General features: G+C 35.6%; 1 protein-coding gene across 1 annotated transcript in view; it reads left to right on the forward strand.

The window, feature by feature from the left end:
* Window positions 1–16498, forward strand: part of ITGBL1 (integrin subunit beta like 1) — a 236330-nt gene that overhangs the window by 129522 nt on the left and 90310 nt on the right. The window contains exon 7 of the mRNA XM_079138630.1: window positions 3210–3356. Coding sequence (XP_078994756.1) covers window positions 3210–3356 — 147 coding nt within the window. The remainder of the gene's footprint in view (window positions 1–3209; window positions 3357–16498) is intronic.

Below are 16498 nucleotides of genomic sequence, written 5' to 3' on the forward strand. Positions count from 1 at the left end.
AAAGGTAACTACAGAATGGGAGAGAATATTTGAAAGACATATAAACAATAAAGGGCTGATAGCCAAAATATGTAAAAATAACTCATACAACTAAGTACTAAAAATAAAATAACCCAATAAAAAATGAGCAAACTAATTGAATAGACATTTGTTTTTCCAAAGAAGATATGCAAGTGGTCAATAAGTATATAAAAAGGTGCAGACTATCACTAATCATCAAAACCACAATAAAATATCACCTCACACCTGTGAGAATGGCCCTTATAAAAAGTCAAAATGTATGTTGGCAAGGACGTGGAGAAAAGGGAATGTATAGACATTGCTGGTGGGACTGTAAATTGATTAGGAAATTATGAAAATCATTATAGAAGTTCCTCCAAAAATTAAAAATACAACTGCCATATGACCTAATATGTATATCCAAAGGAAGAAAAATCATTATGTCAAAGATATATCTGCATCTCCATGCTCATTATAGCATACTTCATAATAGCCATGAGAGAGAAACAACACGTCTGTTGACAGATGAATGGCTAAAGGAAACGTGGCAAATATGGACAATGAAACCCACTTGATCATGGTGCACTATCTTTTTAATATGTTTTTGTATGCGATTTGCTAAAATTTTGTTGAGAATTTTTGCGTCGATGTTCATTAAGGATATTGGTCTGAAATTTTCTTTCCTTGATGAGTCTCTGTCTGGTTTAGGTATCAGTGTGATATTGGCTTCATAGAATGAGTTTGGGAGGATTCCCTCCTCTTCTATTTTATGGAATACTTTGAGAAGTATTGGAATGAGCTCTTCTTTAAAGGTTTTGTAGAACTCGGCTGAGAACCCATCTGGTCCCGGACTTTTCTTTGTTGGTAGGCTTTTGATGACTTCTTCTATTTCAGTACTTGAAATTGGTCTATTTAAATTGTTTATGTCCTCCTCGTTCAGTTTAGGCAATTCATATGTCTCTAGAAGAAAAAGTAGGTCCAAATCTTCACCTTGTTGGTCTAGGACCAGACTTCCTTAACAGGACTCCCATAGCACAAGAAATAAAAGCTAGAATCAACCACTGGGATAGATTCAAACTAAAAAGCTTTCTCTCAGCAAAGGAAACTATCAGCAATGCGAAGAAAGAGCCTACAGAGTGGGAGAATATCTTTGCCAATCATACTTCAGATAGAGCACTAATCTCCAGAATCTATAAAGAACTCAAAAAACTCTACTCCAAGAATTCAAATAATCCAGTCAACAAATGGGCTAAGGAAATGAATAGACACCTCACAGAAGAAGATCTACAAGCAATCAACAAACATATGGAAAAATGTTCAACATCTCTAGTAATAAGAGAAATGCAAATCAAAACCACCCTAAGATTCCATCTCACCCCAATTAGAATGGCGATTATCAAGAATACGAGCAACAACAGGTGTTGGCGAGGATGTGGGGAGAAAGGTACACTCATACACTGCTGGTGGGGCTGCAAATTAGTGCAGCCACTCTGGAAAGCAGTGTGGAGATTCCTCAGAAAGCTTGGAATGGACCCTCCATTTGACCCAGCTATCCCACTCCTTGGCCTATACCCAAAGGACTTAAAATCTGCATACTACAGAGATACAGCCACATCAATGTTCATAGCTGCTCAATTCACAATAGCCAGACTGTGGAACCAACCTAGATGCCCTTCAATTGATGAGTGGATAAAGAAACTATGGTATATATATATACAATGGAATATTACTCAGCCATAAAGAATGATAAAATTATGGCATTTGCAGGCAAATGGATGAAATTGGAGAATATCATGCTAAGTGAGATAAGCCAATCTCAAAAAGCCAAAGGACGAATGATATCACTAATAAGTGGAGGATGACACATAATGGGGGGGAGGGAAGGGTTAGTGTTAGGGTTAGAGTTAGGGTTAGGGAGGGGGGCAAGTATGGAGGAAGGAAGGACTGTATAGAGGGTAAAGAGGGGTGGGAGGGGTGGGGGGGAAGGGAAAAAATAACAGAATGAATCAAACAACATTACTCTATGTAAATTTATGATTACACAAATGGTATGCCTTTACGCCATGTACAAACAAACAACATGTATCCCATTTGTTTACAATAAAAAAAAAAAAAAAAGTATCTTCAGCAAAAAAAAAAAAAATATGGACAATGGATTGACATTCATCAGAAGCAAAGATGGAATCCTGCCATTTGCCTCAACCGGGATGAACCTGGAGAACATGTTGTGACATGAAATAAGCTAGTTACAGAAAGACAAGTACTGTAGGATCTCACTTTTTAAGTATGTGGGACCTAAAAGAAGCTGAACTTCTAGAAACAGAGAGTGGGAGGGTGGCTAACCCAGGGAGAGGGAAATGGGGAGTTCTTGATCAAAGCATGCAAACTTCCAAAATTATAAAATGAACAGGTTCTGGAGACCTAAGGCCTGGCCTGGTGACTGTAATTAATAAGAGTGTACTGTATACTTGGAATTTGTGAGAGAGTAGATCTGAAGTGGTTTTACACACACACACACACACACACACACACACACACACACACACACAGGCAACTGTGTGAGGTGAGAGATATGCTAACTAGCTTATCAGTTGTAATTATTATTCCACCATGTGTATATGTGTATCAAATCCCCATGTGGCACACTTTTGATATATGCAGTGTTTATTTATCAGTCATGCCCCAATAAAACTGGGGAAAAAGAGATCAACTGCTTCCAAATTCTAGATTCCACTGCTTTTGGTCAGCTTGTGTGCCCAGGCTTTCTATGGTTATGGGATCTTCATAAGTAAAGATCAGTTGAGTGATTCATTAGAAACAAATTCGTTCTTCAAAACTCACTTGTACTCTGTTTCCTACGGCTCCCCTCCACATGAATTAATGACTGAATCCATCAGCCACTCCTTGTAGGTCCCTGCAGACCCGAACGATCACATTTGTCTGGAATTTGGTAGATCCCAGGTTACGGCCCTCTGAACTGCTGATCTTACCTGTAGTAGTTGCTTTTCTCTACCCTCATAATCAATTAATATAAAGCAATTATTTAATAATCTGTGAAAAACGTGACTTTGCAGTTATGTTTTTATATTGTTAGTTAGGATCCTGGCTCGTTTTTGACTTTCACAGTTAGAAGGAAATCTGAAAACTAATTCTGCCTTCATGATCCTCTCTCTCTCTCTCTCTCTCTCTTTCCTGCTCTCATTGTCAAGGTCACGGACAGTGCAACTGTGGAAGATGTGACTGCAAAGCAGGCTGGTCCGGGGAGAAGTGTGAGCAGCCACGCTCCTGCCCACTGTCGGCTGAGGAGAGCGTCAGGAGGTGTCAGGGAGGTGCTGAGCGGCCTTGCTCCGGGAGGGGTGAGTGTGGTCTCTGGGGCTGGTCACTGATTCCTGATCCTGCGCTTCAGATGGTTCCATTCACTTCCATTCTGTTCAGTGTTACTTTCTTATTTAAGCACAGTTTGTATATTAGCCTAAAGTTTTTGAATGAGGTAGTTCAATTGTCCACTGACATTGATGAAACCCCACTACCATTAATTATTTTGGGAGATGATTGGCTTTTGAAAAGGAGTTGTATTAACAGGTAGCCATGAACAAGCGCCCTTGTTTTACAAGGTAGACTCGTGTGTGCTTACTCTCAGAGCAGCGCGATTTCAGGCGAAGGAAAATTCACCTAGAGGAACAGTGGTTCTGTTCTGTTTTATGAAAATAAACACAAATTCACCTTTCACATGAGAATAGCGAAGTTCACATGAAATGTATTTCCAGAGGAACTGATAATTGAAGTTATTACAACTTTTGTTTATGAAAGAGGAAAGGAGAAGTCGAATTTTCTGTTCCTTATCTCTTTTTCATATATACATTTTAATTAAGACAATTCACATAGCATAAAATTTAGCCTTATCACATGCAAAACTCATTGTTTTAAATATAGTCACAGAATTATGTAACCACCACCAATTAATTCTAGGCCATGTTCATCAGCCCCCAAAGAAACCCTTCCCCTCGTAGCAGTCCCTCCCAACCAGTAGAAATCCCTAATCTACTTTCTGCCGTGGATTTGTCTATTCTGGATATTTTGTATAAATGGAATCATAAAATATGTAGTATTTTTTGTGTTTGGCTTGGTATAATGTTTTCACTTAGTATAATTCAAGGGTTATCAACATCGTGTAGCCTACATGAGTACTTTGTGGATTTTTTATGGCTGAATAATATTCCACAGTGTGGGTATCCCATAATTGTTTATCTATTCATCAGTTGATAGACATTTGTAGAATTGCTTGACTTTTACTCATTGATCCTTATGAATGATTCTTCATTGAACATTCATGCAAAAGTATATTTGTATATTAGCCTAAAGTTTTTGAATGAGGTAGTTCAATTGTCCACTGACATTGATGAAACCCCAGTACCATTAATTATTGGCATGTGTTTTCATTGGCATGTGTTGGCATGTGTTTTCATTTCTTTTGGGTTCATGCCTATGAGTGAATTCCATATGCTGACTCGTATGATCACCTTTATGTAACCTTTTTAGTATTATGAGGGTATCTTTAAAATGGTGACAATATTTTATGATTTGATCAGCAGTGACAGTTCCAATTTCTTCATATCTTAACATTGCCTATTATTGTCTTTTTATTACTTACCATTTTTTATAGCAAACTTCCAAGTTGCCAAGATTTTTTGTATCATAGGTATTTTTTCATGACCAATATTTTCCTCTAATGATTATAAATAGGTTGGTGGGATATGGGTAGAAAGATTTATTACTTTAATTTTAGAAGTACTTCTGACTAGCCCTATCTTCCATCAGCAACCGAAGAGGAACCCCTGTTGTACTTGCATTAATAATACTGCCAGGTGGTGCTTCCTAAGCCTGTTGTGTTTGAAGTATCAAAGATTCAAAATTATTATTCCTCAGATTACCATTATTTACCCACTCTTATAATTGACAGCAAAACAAATAATTTCTCATTACTATTTAATATTGACAACAATTTTACTTATTGTGTCCAGTCATATGAAAAAGAATGGACATAGGAAACCTAATTGGTGTCTCTTCTTATTAAAATATGTCAGTTTATCTTGTCATAACTTTATGATAATACTGTAGGGGACAATTTCATGCTAGATTGAAAATGCAGGGAGGGAAAGAAAATAACTTTGCCTCAAAATAGATTTTGTTCTTGAGAACTTTTTTCCAGATATGTTTGCTTTAGAAAAGTTAAGGTATAGATATTTTTGCTGCTATTTTAAAGTGATAAAGCACAGGGAAGTCTAATATCTTACAGCATTTTCTAAGTTAACCGGTTCATATTCTATAAGATAATTAAAATCTTGAATGGCTATGTCACTAGTATAAGCAAATAGAGTAGAAACCAATAAGGGTATGTGCTTATGTCAAACCCCCCCAAAAAAATCTGCAACAAATTTAAAAGTGCTTTTATATTTAAAGATCAAAATGACAAATTATATATGGGAAAATGAGAAAAGCATATACAATATCTCTTGAACAGGGAAAATCACTTTATATATATGTTCCAGTGATTTTTATTGGTCTCTAAATTTTTTTAGCACATGGAACAAATGTGAGAGCATTTTTTGTAGACATCATATTGATCTTGAATAAACTCTGACAAGGCTTGCTCTTCAAACATGTATTGCTCTCCTGTCTTTCTAAGAGTCACTATTAAGCTATCATTTGAAATTAATGGATTATATTTAAAATGTATTTTATCAAAAAGATGTTGAATACGCATAGAATTTGATTTAAAAGTTATCAAATTCACTTACGCCTATAGAAAATAGAAATAATATCTTTTCATCAATTAGCATGCTTTAGTGAGTTAAGCAATTTTTTTTTCAATTTTTATTGCCGAGGACCATATTTTCAAGGAAATGCTTTGCAAATAAATAATAAACTTCACCAGTATCCTGATGGAGAAATGGAGGTATTGATGAGTGCTATGATCTGCTGGGGAACCAGAGCAAAATAGAAGGATTTTTGAGAATAAAAACCAAGGATTTATTGCAGCCAGTCCAGGGCTCAGACCAGTGGTCAGAGACCTTTGAGTTCTTAGAGCTACATCTGCAAATTCATTGGCACCGGGTGTTTTGAAGCAAACATCCAATATGAAAACTTTTAAAGGATTAGTTTTGCAATTTTTGAATGAACGCCGCAGCTGTGGTTACATGAGTGAAGAAAGCAATTACAAGCCCCATCAGTTCTCAAGCCTGAGAGCCTCAGCAGCTCACCAGCAGGGACCGAAAGGCAAACAAAGGCCCAGAAACCCAAAATCTCCTGTCGGACGTCCTCACGTTCTGCAGAGGTCAGGTGATGGCACGTTTTTCACTAGGAATTAAATGAGATTCCTTGCTTCCACTGGTGGTGACTAAGTGTACAGGTTACCAGCATTATGTCTCAAAGGTAGGAAAATTAATTGCATGATCTCTTACATTCTTTATTAATCATTCCTTGTGTTCCATTCCTTAGTGCCTACAGATGTCATTTCATGATGTATCGTCTATAGTCCAGGTACATATAAAACTATGCATATTAATTTCTGCTTCTGGGAATAGAAGTGGAAAATCACATTCTGAATTCACATATCAGTGCTCTGCTGACAATATAAGGGAAAAACAGTCGAATGTATCTGACCTCACATTCCTATGGACATATGTGAATATACCACAGTGAATCTCTCCATCATGCATATCCATAGGACACTATTAAACTGAAAGTGGCCAGGTGTGGTGGCACAGGCCAGTTAATCCCAGAGGCACAGGAGGCTGAGGCTGGAGGAACATGAGTTCAAAGCCAGCCTTAGCAACTTAGTGAGACCCTAAGCAACCCAGTGAGACTCTGTCTCTAAATAAGATATAAAAAAGGGCTGGGGGTGTGGCTCAGTGGTTCAGCACCACTGGGTTCAATCCCTGTTACCAAACAACAGCAACAAGAAAAACCACTAAAAGTAAATAGCAGAAAGATCCTATAGAATATAGGGAAGGGAATGGGGGAGGGAGGAGGGCAATGGGAGGTTCTGGGGACTGAATTAGAGCAAATGATGTTCCATGCTCTTATAATTATGTCAAAATATTCTAATGTTATGTATAACTAAAAATAACTAACAGAAAAAGGTAATAATGACTTACGATAGGCTATAAATTAGTTTTAAACTCTTCTTGAGTTAAAAATAAGTTTTCTTTATTACTGAGGTTCTCCTGAGCATGAGTCTGACTTTAACCAAGAAATACCAGCAGAGGATGTTTGTCACTTCTAAGAGAAGCTTTGGGAGGCAGGAGAGAATTTGTGAACCCTTTCTTCCTCTAGTCTGGGGATTTGCAGTACTGGAGATGGGGCTGTTCCTTTAGCCTGGGCTTTGGAAACAGGACCATTATCAGAAAGCTCTGCTGACCCGCCAAGAACCTCTAATGTAAATGAGAGAGAAACTTTTGTCATTTTAAGTAACTGTGAGTTTGGGTTTGTTTGTTATTGCAGCAGAACTCTTTACTGATGATCTCTTACAAAAACTTAGGAAATGTTGTTAAGCTAAAACAAATGAACAGGCAAGTATACACAGTGAAATTGCATATAAACCTAATGACATGGGCACGTGAACACTTGAGACTAATATCTATATGTATAGGCTGCCAGTATCAAGATCTAAATCAAAATAAGTAGAAGCATGTATTTTACAAGTGAGGTATTTATGCTGTTCTAAAAGCAACAGTTATGTAGATTCATTCAACAGGTAGAATGCTAAGAACATTGGACACATTTTCTTTTTAATTTCCCCAAACACAATGAAGTAGCAAGAAGTATAATTATTATTCTTTTTAAAGAAAAATGAAGTGGAGATTAGAATAGTTTGCTATCTCACATCAGAGGTTCACATTTTAATACAAACTCTTAATACAGTCTTTCTGACCCCAGAGCTGCTGTTTCAGATAATTTGCTTAACATTTTACTATGCTAATTTTCTAAACAATATATAATAAATATATTTCCCTTCTACAAACATAATTGTACAAAATCATTGAAGTGGTTGTGTAGTATTCCATTATATATTTGTGTAATAATTATCATATGGTCATAGCAAAATAATTTAACGAATCCTCTTATCATAGGAATCATATTGTCTCTTATTTTATTCAGTGCCACAATTTATATTCCTATGGCAGATCATGTACACAAATCCTTATCATTAATTGTTGGATATGAAATGCATAGCTCTAAATGAATAAAAATGGATTGAATCTTTGAAATAAAAAAGGCCAGGCAATTTTTACTCTCTAGAAAATTGCACCAATATACCTTCTACCAGGAGCATAAGAATTGTTCTTTTCACCCGCCACAGTGACCATTTAGATAATGCACTCTCCCAAGTGGATTCTGCCCTTTGTACTGTGAACTTTTGCCATCTATCAAATTCCTTTCCTGCGTTTCTATGATCATCCAACATAAGGCTTATGGGCAGGCGCTGCCATTCAGAAAGCTGTGTTCGCAGTGTCTACCGCCTGTCCTTGGGGCTAGGCCATCCCTCTGCTTGGGAACACAGTCCAGGTGCTTTCCACCTGTCCTCTGTGCCCTGTGGTTTTCTTTTATCAGGCTTGTTTTTAGAAGTATTACTTGCATTTAGTTCCTTAAACATATAGCCATACACCTTTATTGGGAAGACATGAAAGGAAGAAGAATGATAAATTAAGGCAAATTATTTAATATTGTAGCTTCCAGAAAATAGAAACCATGGCTTCATTTTTATCAGTTAGAATGCTGTAATTAATGAATTAAACAATTTTCCCCAATTTCCTTTCCCAGGACCATACTTTCAAAGAATAATAGCATGCCAAATTCACACCATCTGTAGATTTTTCTCTTGAAGTCATAATTCATCTCTCCCTGGAATTGGCAAACCACATCTTCAGATTCTCTTGCTGTATTTCTCAAGCATGGTTTCCATGATGCATACTTGTTTTTTTTTAAATCTATGTATTTCTACTCTATGTGTTTTTAGACCACTGATTCATTAATTTTCTTATTTGTATTTACAAAGATGTTATTTATTTGGAACAGAGAGAAGTGTAGTATTGGAAGTTCTCCAAACATTCTCAATTAAGCACCATAACACATGTAGTGATTTTGATTATATTTAAAAACCTTCTTGGCCTGATTAGCTGCCTTATTGTAAGTTAACTGCAGCAGGAACACCCTGAGTGATCACAAGACGAGGGAACCCTGGTGTGTTCTTCTAGTAGCACTCCAAGAAGCGAGGGGATTCGGCTTTCCTCTGCTCCCTGTCCTGGAAGATCACTCCACTCTATCTGCAAGTGCTGGAGGACCTTGTGGCCTTTCAAACGTAGAAGATGAAGAAACTACCCTGCAAACTTATCCTCTGTACTCTTCCTTACCCAGGAGGAATTCTTCTGCTTTTAGTGTGCCCCCAATGGGGACAAATATACATTAATTGGTGAAATGTGTCAGCAGCCACACTGTGGACTGTGTTGTGTTATGTCTATCACAAGATCAATAGTAAGAACTCAGACTTGGACCACCAGGGAGGCACACTTTGAACTTACAGTGCTTGGTATTTTGGCTTTTATATGCTGTTACCGTGCAGTGACCCATAATAATCGTAGGCTATCTAGGAAGAGGGGAGTCTTTGGCCCATTGCTTTCTGTGTACGCATCCTGTTTCACAAAGCTCAGGAATGTAATTGTTATTTATTGTGACTTTCAGAAAGAGAGTGTGAGGCAAAATGATTGGGATCCAGGGAAATCTAAGGAGGATCCTTTAGCGTCCTTTCTCCATGTCTCCATGACACCTTGTGCTTCTCCACTGGGACAGTGTGTATTCTCACAACAGCCAAAGGTGCAGATGCCCAGATCTGTGGTCCACATGCAGGTCCTGATCGGGTTTTGAATCTCTCGATCATATAAGGGAGCATTGTTCACTAAACTAAAGGTACGATGTGCATACATTAAAGGGGGCAATTAAGAGAATGGTGACCAAGGGTGATTTGGGGGCTTCCCTTTCCAGTGGACAATTGCTTATGCTCCTCATTTCCCCTCTTTTATTTTAGCTTGCTTGTCTTCTTGCTATCTTGATCTTCAACAGAACAGAAAGGAAAAGAATTCCGAAACTGAATTTAATAGTTTTGTTTATTAAATGATGGCATAAAATAACAAACGGAAACACAATAAGCTCACATATTTTTATTACCAAGGCTTTCTAACCCACAGTCCCATAAATTATATTCACTGGCAGATAACACAGAATGTGTATTTCTGTTTGTGCTCCAGTCAACAATCTTGTTTAAATGTTTTATCTATGGCAACAGAAAATTTTGTATCAAAGACAGGAATCAATCCAAATAAATAATCAATTTTTATTACATTTTGAATCATATTTATGTGGCAAGTTGAAAACCACTGAAATTCTTTGGCTAAGAAAACTTCCTAATGCAGGCTGCAACAAATACTGTCAAAATCTATTTGAAATGAAAATAGAAAATTGGACAAGAATTCAATCCCAATTTCCTTAAGCAAGCTAAAAATAAAACATGCGACAACCATGACAATTTTGTTACTATAATTATATATTTATTTCTATTAAAATTTTCGTGGAGGATACAGTGTGTGTCTCCAAAGGTTTTTTTTTTTTTTTTTTTTACCTGATTTTACAAATATAAACAGGTACTTTCAGTGGGTAACAATCTTGTCTGGTTATCATCCATAATCTTCATGGAACCAGCGTCTTGGCAGATGTTCATGGTAATAGAAAATCAATGAGGCAGAGAGTCATCACTGTGTCCAAGCTTCAGGGTCATGTAGCTTGGTCAGAACCTTGATTCTCCTCTTGGATACACAAGATGTTATTAAAAATTAATAGTCCAGTCATTGTGCTATAGTTGCAAAATGAATTCAGAAATGCAATATACTGTATACTCACTAGACAAGGTATGTATCATATTTTCATAAATGATGTTCTTTATCAAATCTAATCAATTTGATATTTATGATCACCCCACCAGTTATTTCTTTGCTAAGCCGGTTGCTCTACATTCTGTTGTTGCAAATAAAGTGTGACTTGAACACAGCCACACACTTGTTCATACATGGACGTTTTCTGACTGTAATGGCAAAGTGGAATAATGGTCATAGGGGAGCAGATGGACCTCAAAGTCTAAAATATTTAACACAGTCCTTAAAGACAAAGTGTACTGACCACAGGGATAAGCATTTGTGATAATGTGGCAACATGTTGAGAGAAAGGATTAAGGTTTTGATCAGAGGAGGAAGAAATTATTTGCTGTATTTGGGTACAAGTATGGTTTTATGAAATAAGAGAAAACTAGAAGCAAGGTCTGCAGAGATGAGTAGCTTTAGAAAGACAATGATTTAGAAAGGAAGTTCTAAGTAGAGGAATAAGTGTGTGTAGAAAGGCTGAAACAAGAAGGAGAGCCAATATAGAGAAGAGGAAGCAAAATAACTTTTTAAAACATTGTAATATTAATCATATAACGTAATGGGTTCCTGCGACATTCCATGCGTGCTATATATCCTGCTTTGATGATGTCTGCCCTCCTTTGTACCCTTTCTACCCCCTTTTGCTCTTTGCCCTCATCCCGAGTCTCTTTCTCCTCCGGCTTACAGTCCCTCTATCTACTTTTAGATCATCTTTTTATTGTTTGTCTTTAGTTCCCTCATATAAAAGAAATTACATGATTGTCTTTCTGTATGTGGCTTATTTTTCTTAACATTGTGTCCTCCAGTTTTTTTTCCATTTCCCTGCAATGCCATGATTTCTTTTTTCTTTTGGCTGAATTTGTATACAAACCATGTTTTCTTGATTGATTCATTTGTTTACCAGCTGATTCCATATCCTCACTACTGTGAAAAGTTCTGCAATAAACATGCTTATGTAGCTATCTATTTTGTATGAAGACTTAATTTCCTTTGGATAAATACCCAGTAGTGGTAGAGCTAGATCATATGGTAGTCCTATTTTTAGTTTTATGAGGGACTTTCATACTGTTTTCCATGGTGGCTATACTAATTTACATTCCTACCAACACTTAAAGGATTCCTGTTTCTCTACATCTTCACCAACGTTTGTTAATATTATTTTATAACAGCTGTTCTGACTGAGGTGTGATGGAATCTCAATGTAATTTTGATATAGCTTTCCTGATACAGTTTTTCCTATATTTACTGACCGTTGGCCATTCATACAACTTCTTTTGACAAGTACCTATTTAGATCATTTGCTCATTTTTGATTGGATTGTTAAGTTTTTTGGGTTCTTTATGTATTCTGAATACTCTTTCTGTCAAATTAATAGCAGGTAGAGATTTGCTGTCATTTTGTCAGTTGTCTCCTTATTTGTCAATTCTTGTTTTTATTTTCTGAGCCATTGGAAATATATATTCAAGTGTCTCCATTATCTTTTCTCCTACCTAGTAGTTTCAAAGTTTCAGGTCTTACGTTAAGGTCTTTCAGCTGATTTTGAGTTGGTTTTTGAACAGGATGAGAACATAAGGTCTAGTTTCCATCTCTATGTGTGGATATCCAGTTTTCCCAGCACCAGTAGTTGAAGAAGCCATCTTTTCTTCAGTGTGTGTTATTTGGACACCTGTGTTGAAAATCAGTTGGCCGCAGATGCCTGGTTCTATTTCTGAGCCCTCTATCCGATTCCACTGATATATGTGTCTGTTTTTCGGCCAATCCCATGCTGTTTTTGTTAGTGTGGCTCTGTCGTAAAATATTGTGATACCTCCAGCATTGCTCTTTTCACCCTGGATTTCTTTGGGTATTCTGGGCCTTTTGTGAATCTATATGAATCTTAGGAATAATTTTTCCAGTTCTGTAAAGAACACAATTTATACTTCAATGGGGACTGGATTGAATACTGTAGACCACTTTCATTACTATGGCCTTTTAAAGACAATATTCCATTTTCCCAATCCATGAATATTGGAGAATATTTTCCAACTTCTGGTATCTTCTTCAATGTCCTCCTGCAATGTTTTGTAATTTTTATTGTAGAGTTATTTTACATCTTTGATTAGGTTTATTCCTAGGTATCTTACTTTTTTGCAGCTATTGTGAATGATATTGCTTTTTTGAATTCTTTCTTAGAAATTTAATTAATAGTGTATAGAAAAGTTCATGATAATTGTGTGTTGATTTTTAACCCTGATACTTTGCTGAATTTGTCAATTCTGAGTGTTTTGGTGGAGTCCAGTGTTTTCTAAGCATACAATCCTATCATCTGAAGACAGAGATAATTTGACTTCCTCCTTTCCTATTTGTATCCCTTTTATTTATTTCTCTTGCCTAAGTTCTCTGGCTAACATTTCAGTTACTATATTGAATAAGTGAGAGTGGATACATTATGTTTTTCCTTATCTTAGAAGAATGTTTCAGTTTTTTTCCCTTTCAGTATGATGTTGGCCACATTTGTCATATGTAGCCTTTATTTTGTTGAGATATGTTCCTTCTAAATTATATCATGAAGTTGAATTTAATCACAGACTTTTTCAGCATCTGTTGAGATGTTATGTGGTTTTTATCCTTGATTTTGTTTATTTGCTATATTATGTTTATTCGTCTGTATATGTGGAATCATCCTTGCATCCCTGGAATGGAACCAACTTGATCATGGTATATGGTCTGTTTAATGTGCTTGAAAATTCAATTTGAAATTATTTATTAAGGATTTTTGAATCTGTGTCCATTAAGGATGTTGGTTTAATTTCTTTTTCTGCTGAATCCTTATCAGGTTTTGGTAGCAGGGTAATACTGGCTCTGTAGAATAAATTCGGAGTAGTTTCTTCCCGTTCTATTTTATGTACTAGTTTGAGAAACATTGGTATTAGTTATTACTTAAAAGTGTTAAAATTTAAGAGTGAATCCACTTGTACCTGAACTTTCCTTTGTTGAGAGGCATTAATACTCTTCAATCTTATTGCTTTTTATTGATATGTTTTTAGTTTTTTTAAAATATCCTTCTGATTCAATTTTGGTCAGTCATGTGCATCTAGGAATTTGTCCATTGCTTCTGGATTTTCCAGTTTCTTAGCATATAATTTTTTGTTTGTTTGTTTGAGTCTTCTTTTTTTTTTCTTGGTTAGTTTAGCTAAGAGTTTACCAATGTATTCTTTCAAAGAACCAACTCTTTGTTTTATTGGTATTTTCCATGATTTTAATCTCTCTCTCTCTTTTTTTTTTTTTTTTTTTGCTCTGATTGTTATTATTTCTCTCTTGCTACTGATTTTGGGTTTGGCCTACTCTTGATTTCTAAGACTTGAGAAAAATCACTTGGTTGTATATTTGGTATCTCTGCTTTTTAAATGTAGGTTCCCTCATAGTACTGCTTTTACTGTATTTCTTTCACATACTCTAATGTGTTGTGTTTCCATATTCATGTGATCCCCTATTTATTTATTCAGTGACCCACTGTTTGTTCCAAAGTGTATGTTTTAGTTTCCATGTGATTGTATAATTTCTGTAGCTTCTCTTACTGTTGATTTCTAGGGTCATTCCATTATGTTCTGATAAGATGGAAGAAATTATTTCAGTATTTTTTGTTTGTCAAGATTTTTATGCCTAATCTGTGATATGAACTATTCAGGAAATGGTTCCATGCACTGATGAAAAGAATGTGTATTTTGCTGCTGTTGATGGAAATATTCTGTAGATGTCAGTTGTATCAATGTGATTTATACTATAATTTTACTCTGATGTTTCTTAGGTGATATTTTGTCTGTATGATGTATCTATTGGTGAGAGCAGGATATGGAAGTCTACTCAATAGTGGAGTATTGGAGTCTATTTCTCCCTTTATGTCCAAGAGTTTTTGTTTTACAAAACTGGATGCTCCAAACTTGTAAGCATATATAATATAATACTTTCTTCTCTTTTTCAGTATTGGAGTTTGAACTCACATGTGATAGACAAGTGTTTTACCACTGAACTATATCTCCAGGCCTTTTTATTTTGTTTTGTTTTATTTGAGACAAGTCTTCTTAACTTGCCTCAAACTTGAAATTCTCCTGCCTTAGTCCCCTGAGTAGATGGAATTATAGGCATGAACTACCACTCCCATCTTTGTTGTTGTTCTTGGTGAATTTTTTCTTTTTTTCTTTTTTTTTTTTTGTGGTGTTGGGGATTGAACCCAGGGCCTTGTGCTTACGAGGCAAGCACTCTACCAACTGAGCTATCTCCCCAGCCCTGTTCTTGGTGAATTTTTAGCAACCTTTTGTAACTTTGAACTGATTTTGATTTAATGTCTGTTTTGTCAGGTGTGAGCACAGCTATTCGTATTTGCTTTTATATTCCATTTGCTTGGAATATCATTTTCTATCTTTTTACTTTCAATCTGCATATGTGAAGTATTGTTGGGTCTTGTTTTTCTAATCCAATTGGTCAATCCATGTCTTTCAATTGGAGAATTAAGACCATCTACATTAAATGAAATTATTGAAAGTTACATACATCTTCCTGTCTTTGTTTTTCTTCTGGTAGTTTGAATATTTTATACTAATTACTTTGTCTCTTATTAATTTAGGAGTTTGATGGTTTTATGTATTAATAATGATTAATTCTTTACTGATTTTTTCTTATCTACTCTTCTAGTGAGATTTATTCTTTCCCATTTTCTCTTCCTCTTCTGTATGTAGGATTCCTTTAAGTATTTTCTGAAATGCTGGTTTACTGGTCATGCATTCTTTTAGTTTATGCTTAACATTGGAGTCTTTATTTCTTCATCAAATTGGAAGGATAACTTTAAGGTACAGTAATCAAGGTAGGCAGGTTTTTTAATTTTCCAGGACTTGAAATACATCATTAAATGCTCTCCTAGCCTTTAAAATTTCTGCTGAAAATCCAAGTGTCATTCTAATGGGTTTGTCTTAAATGAGAGTTAGTAGTTTATGTTTTTGAGGGTTTTTTTTTTTTTTTTTCTGATCATTTTTATTTGGGCTTCTAATTGCCTCCTGTATCTGGGTGTTCTTGTTTTTTCCTAAGACTTGGGAAATTTTTGGTTATTGTTTTACTAAATAAGCTCCCATAACACCAGCTCTTCTCCCTCATATATTCCAATTATGCATAGTTTTGGTCTTTTAATAGTTCCTACAGAATCTTGTATATTGTTTATTGTTCTACTTGTTTATTATTATCTGAATGTAATAATTCACCGACATTGTCTTTAAGTCCTGACAATTTTTTATTTCCACTTTACCTAGTTCATTGGTGGTGCTTTCAGCTGAGTTTTTAATCTGACTTATTATAATTTTCGTTTATTTGTTTGCTTCCTTTTCAAAATCTTAGTCTCTTCATTTAATTGTTCATTCATATCCATTGTCTTCCTTCATTAATTCAGGACAAGACTGAATTTTTATCCTTTTGGAATTCATTAAACTTTTAAAAATTATCCTTTTGATTTTCTTTGTCCAGTATTTCATCTACTTTGACATCATTGAATTGGTTACTAG

Source organism: Sciurus vulgaris (genome assembly GCF_902686455.1).
Source record: "Sciurus vulgaris genome assembly, chromosome: 4".
Taxonomy (NCBI): domain Eukaryota; kingdom Metazoa; phylum Chordata; class Mammalia; order Rodentia; family Sciuridae; genus Sciurus; species Sciurus vulgaris.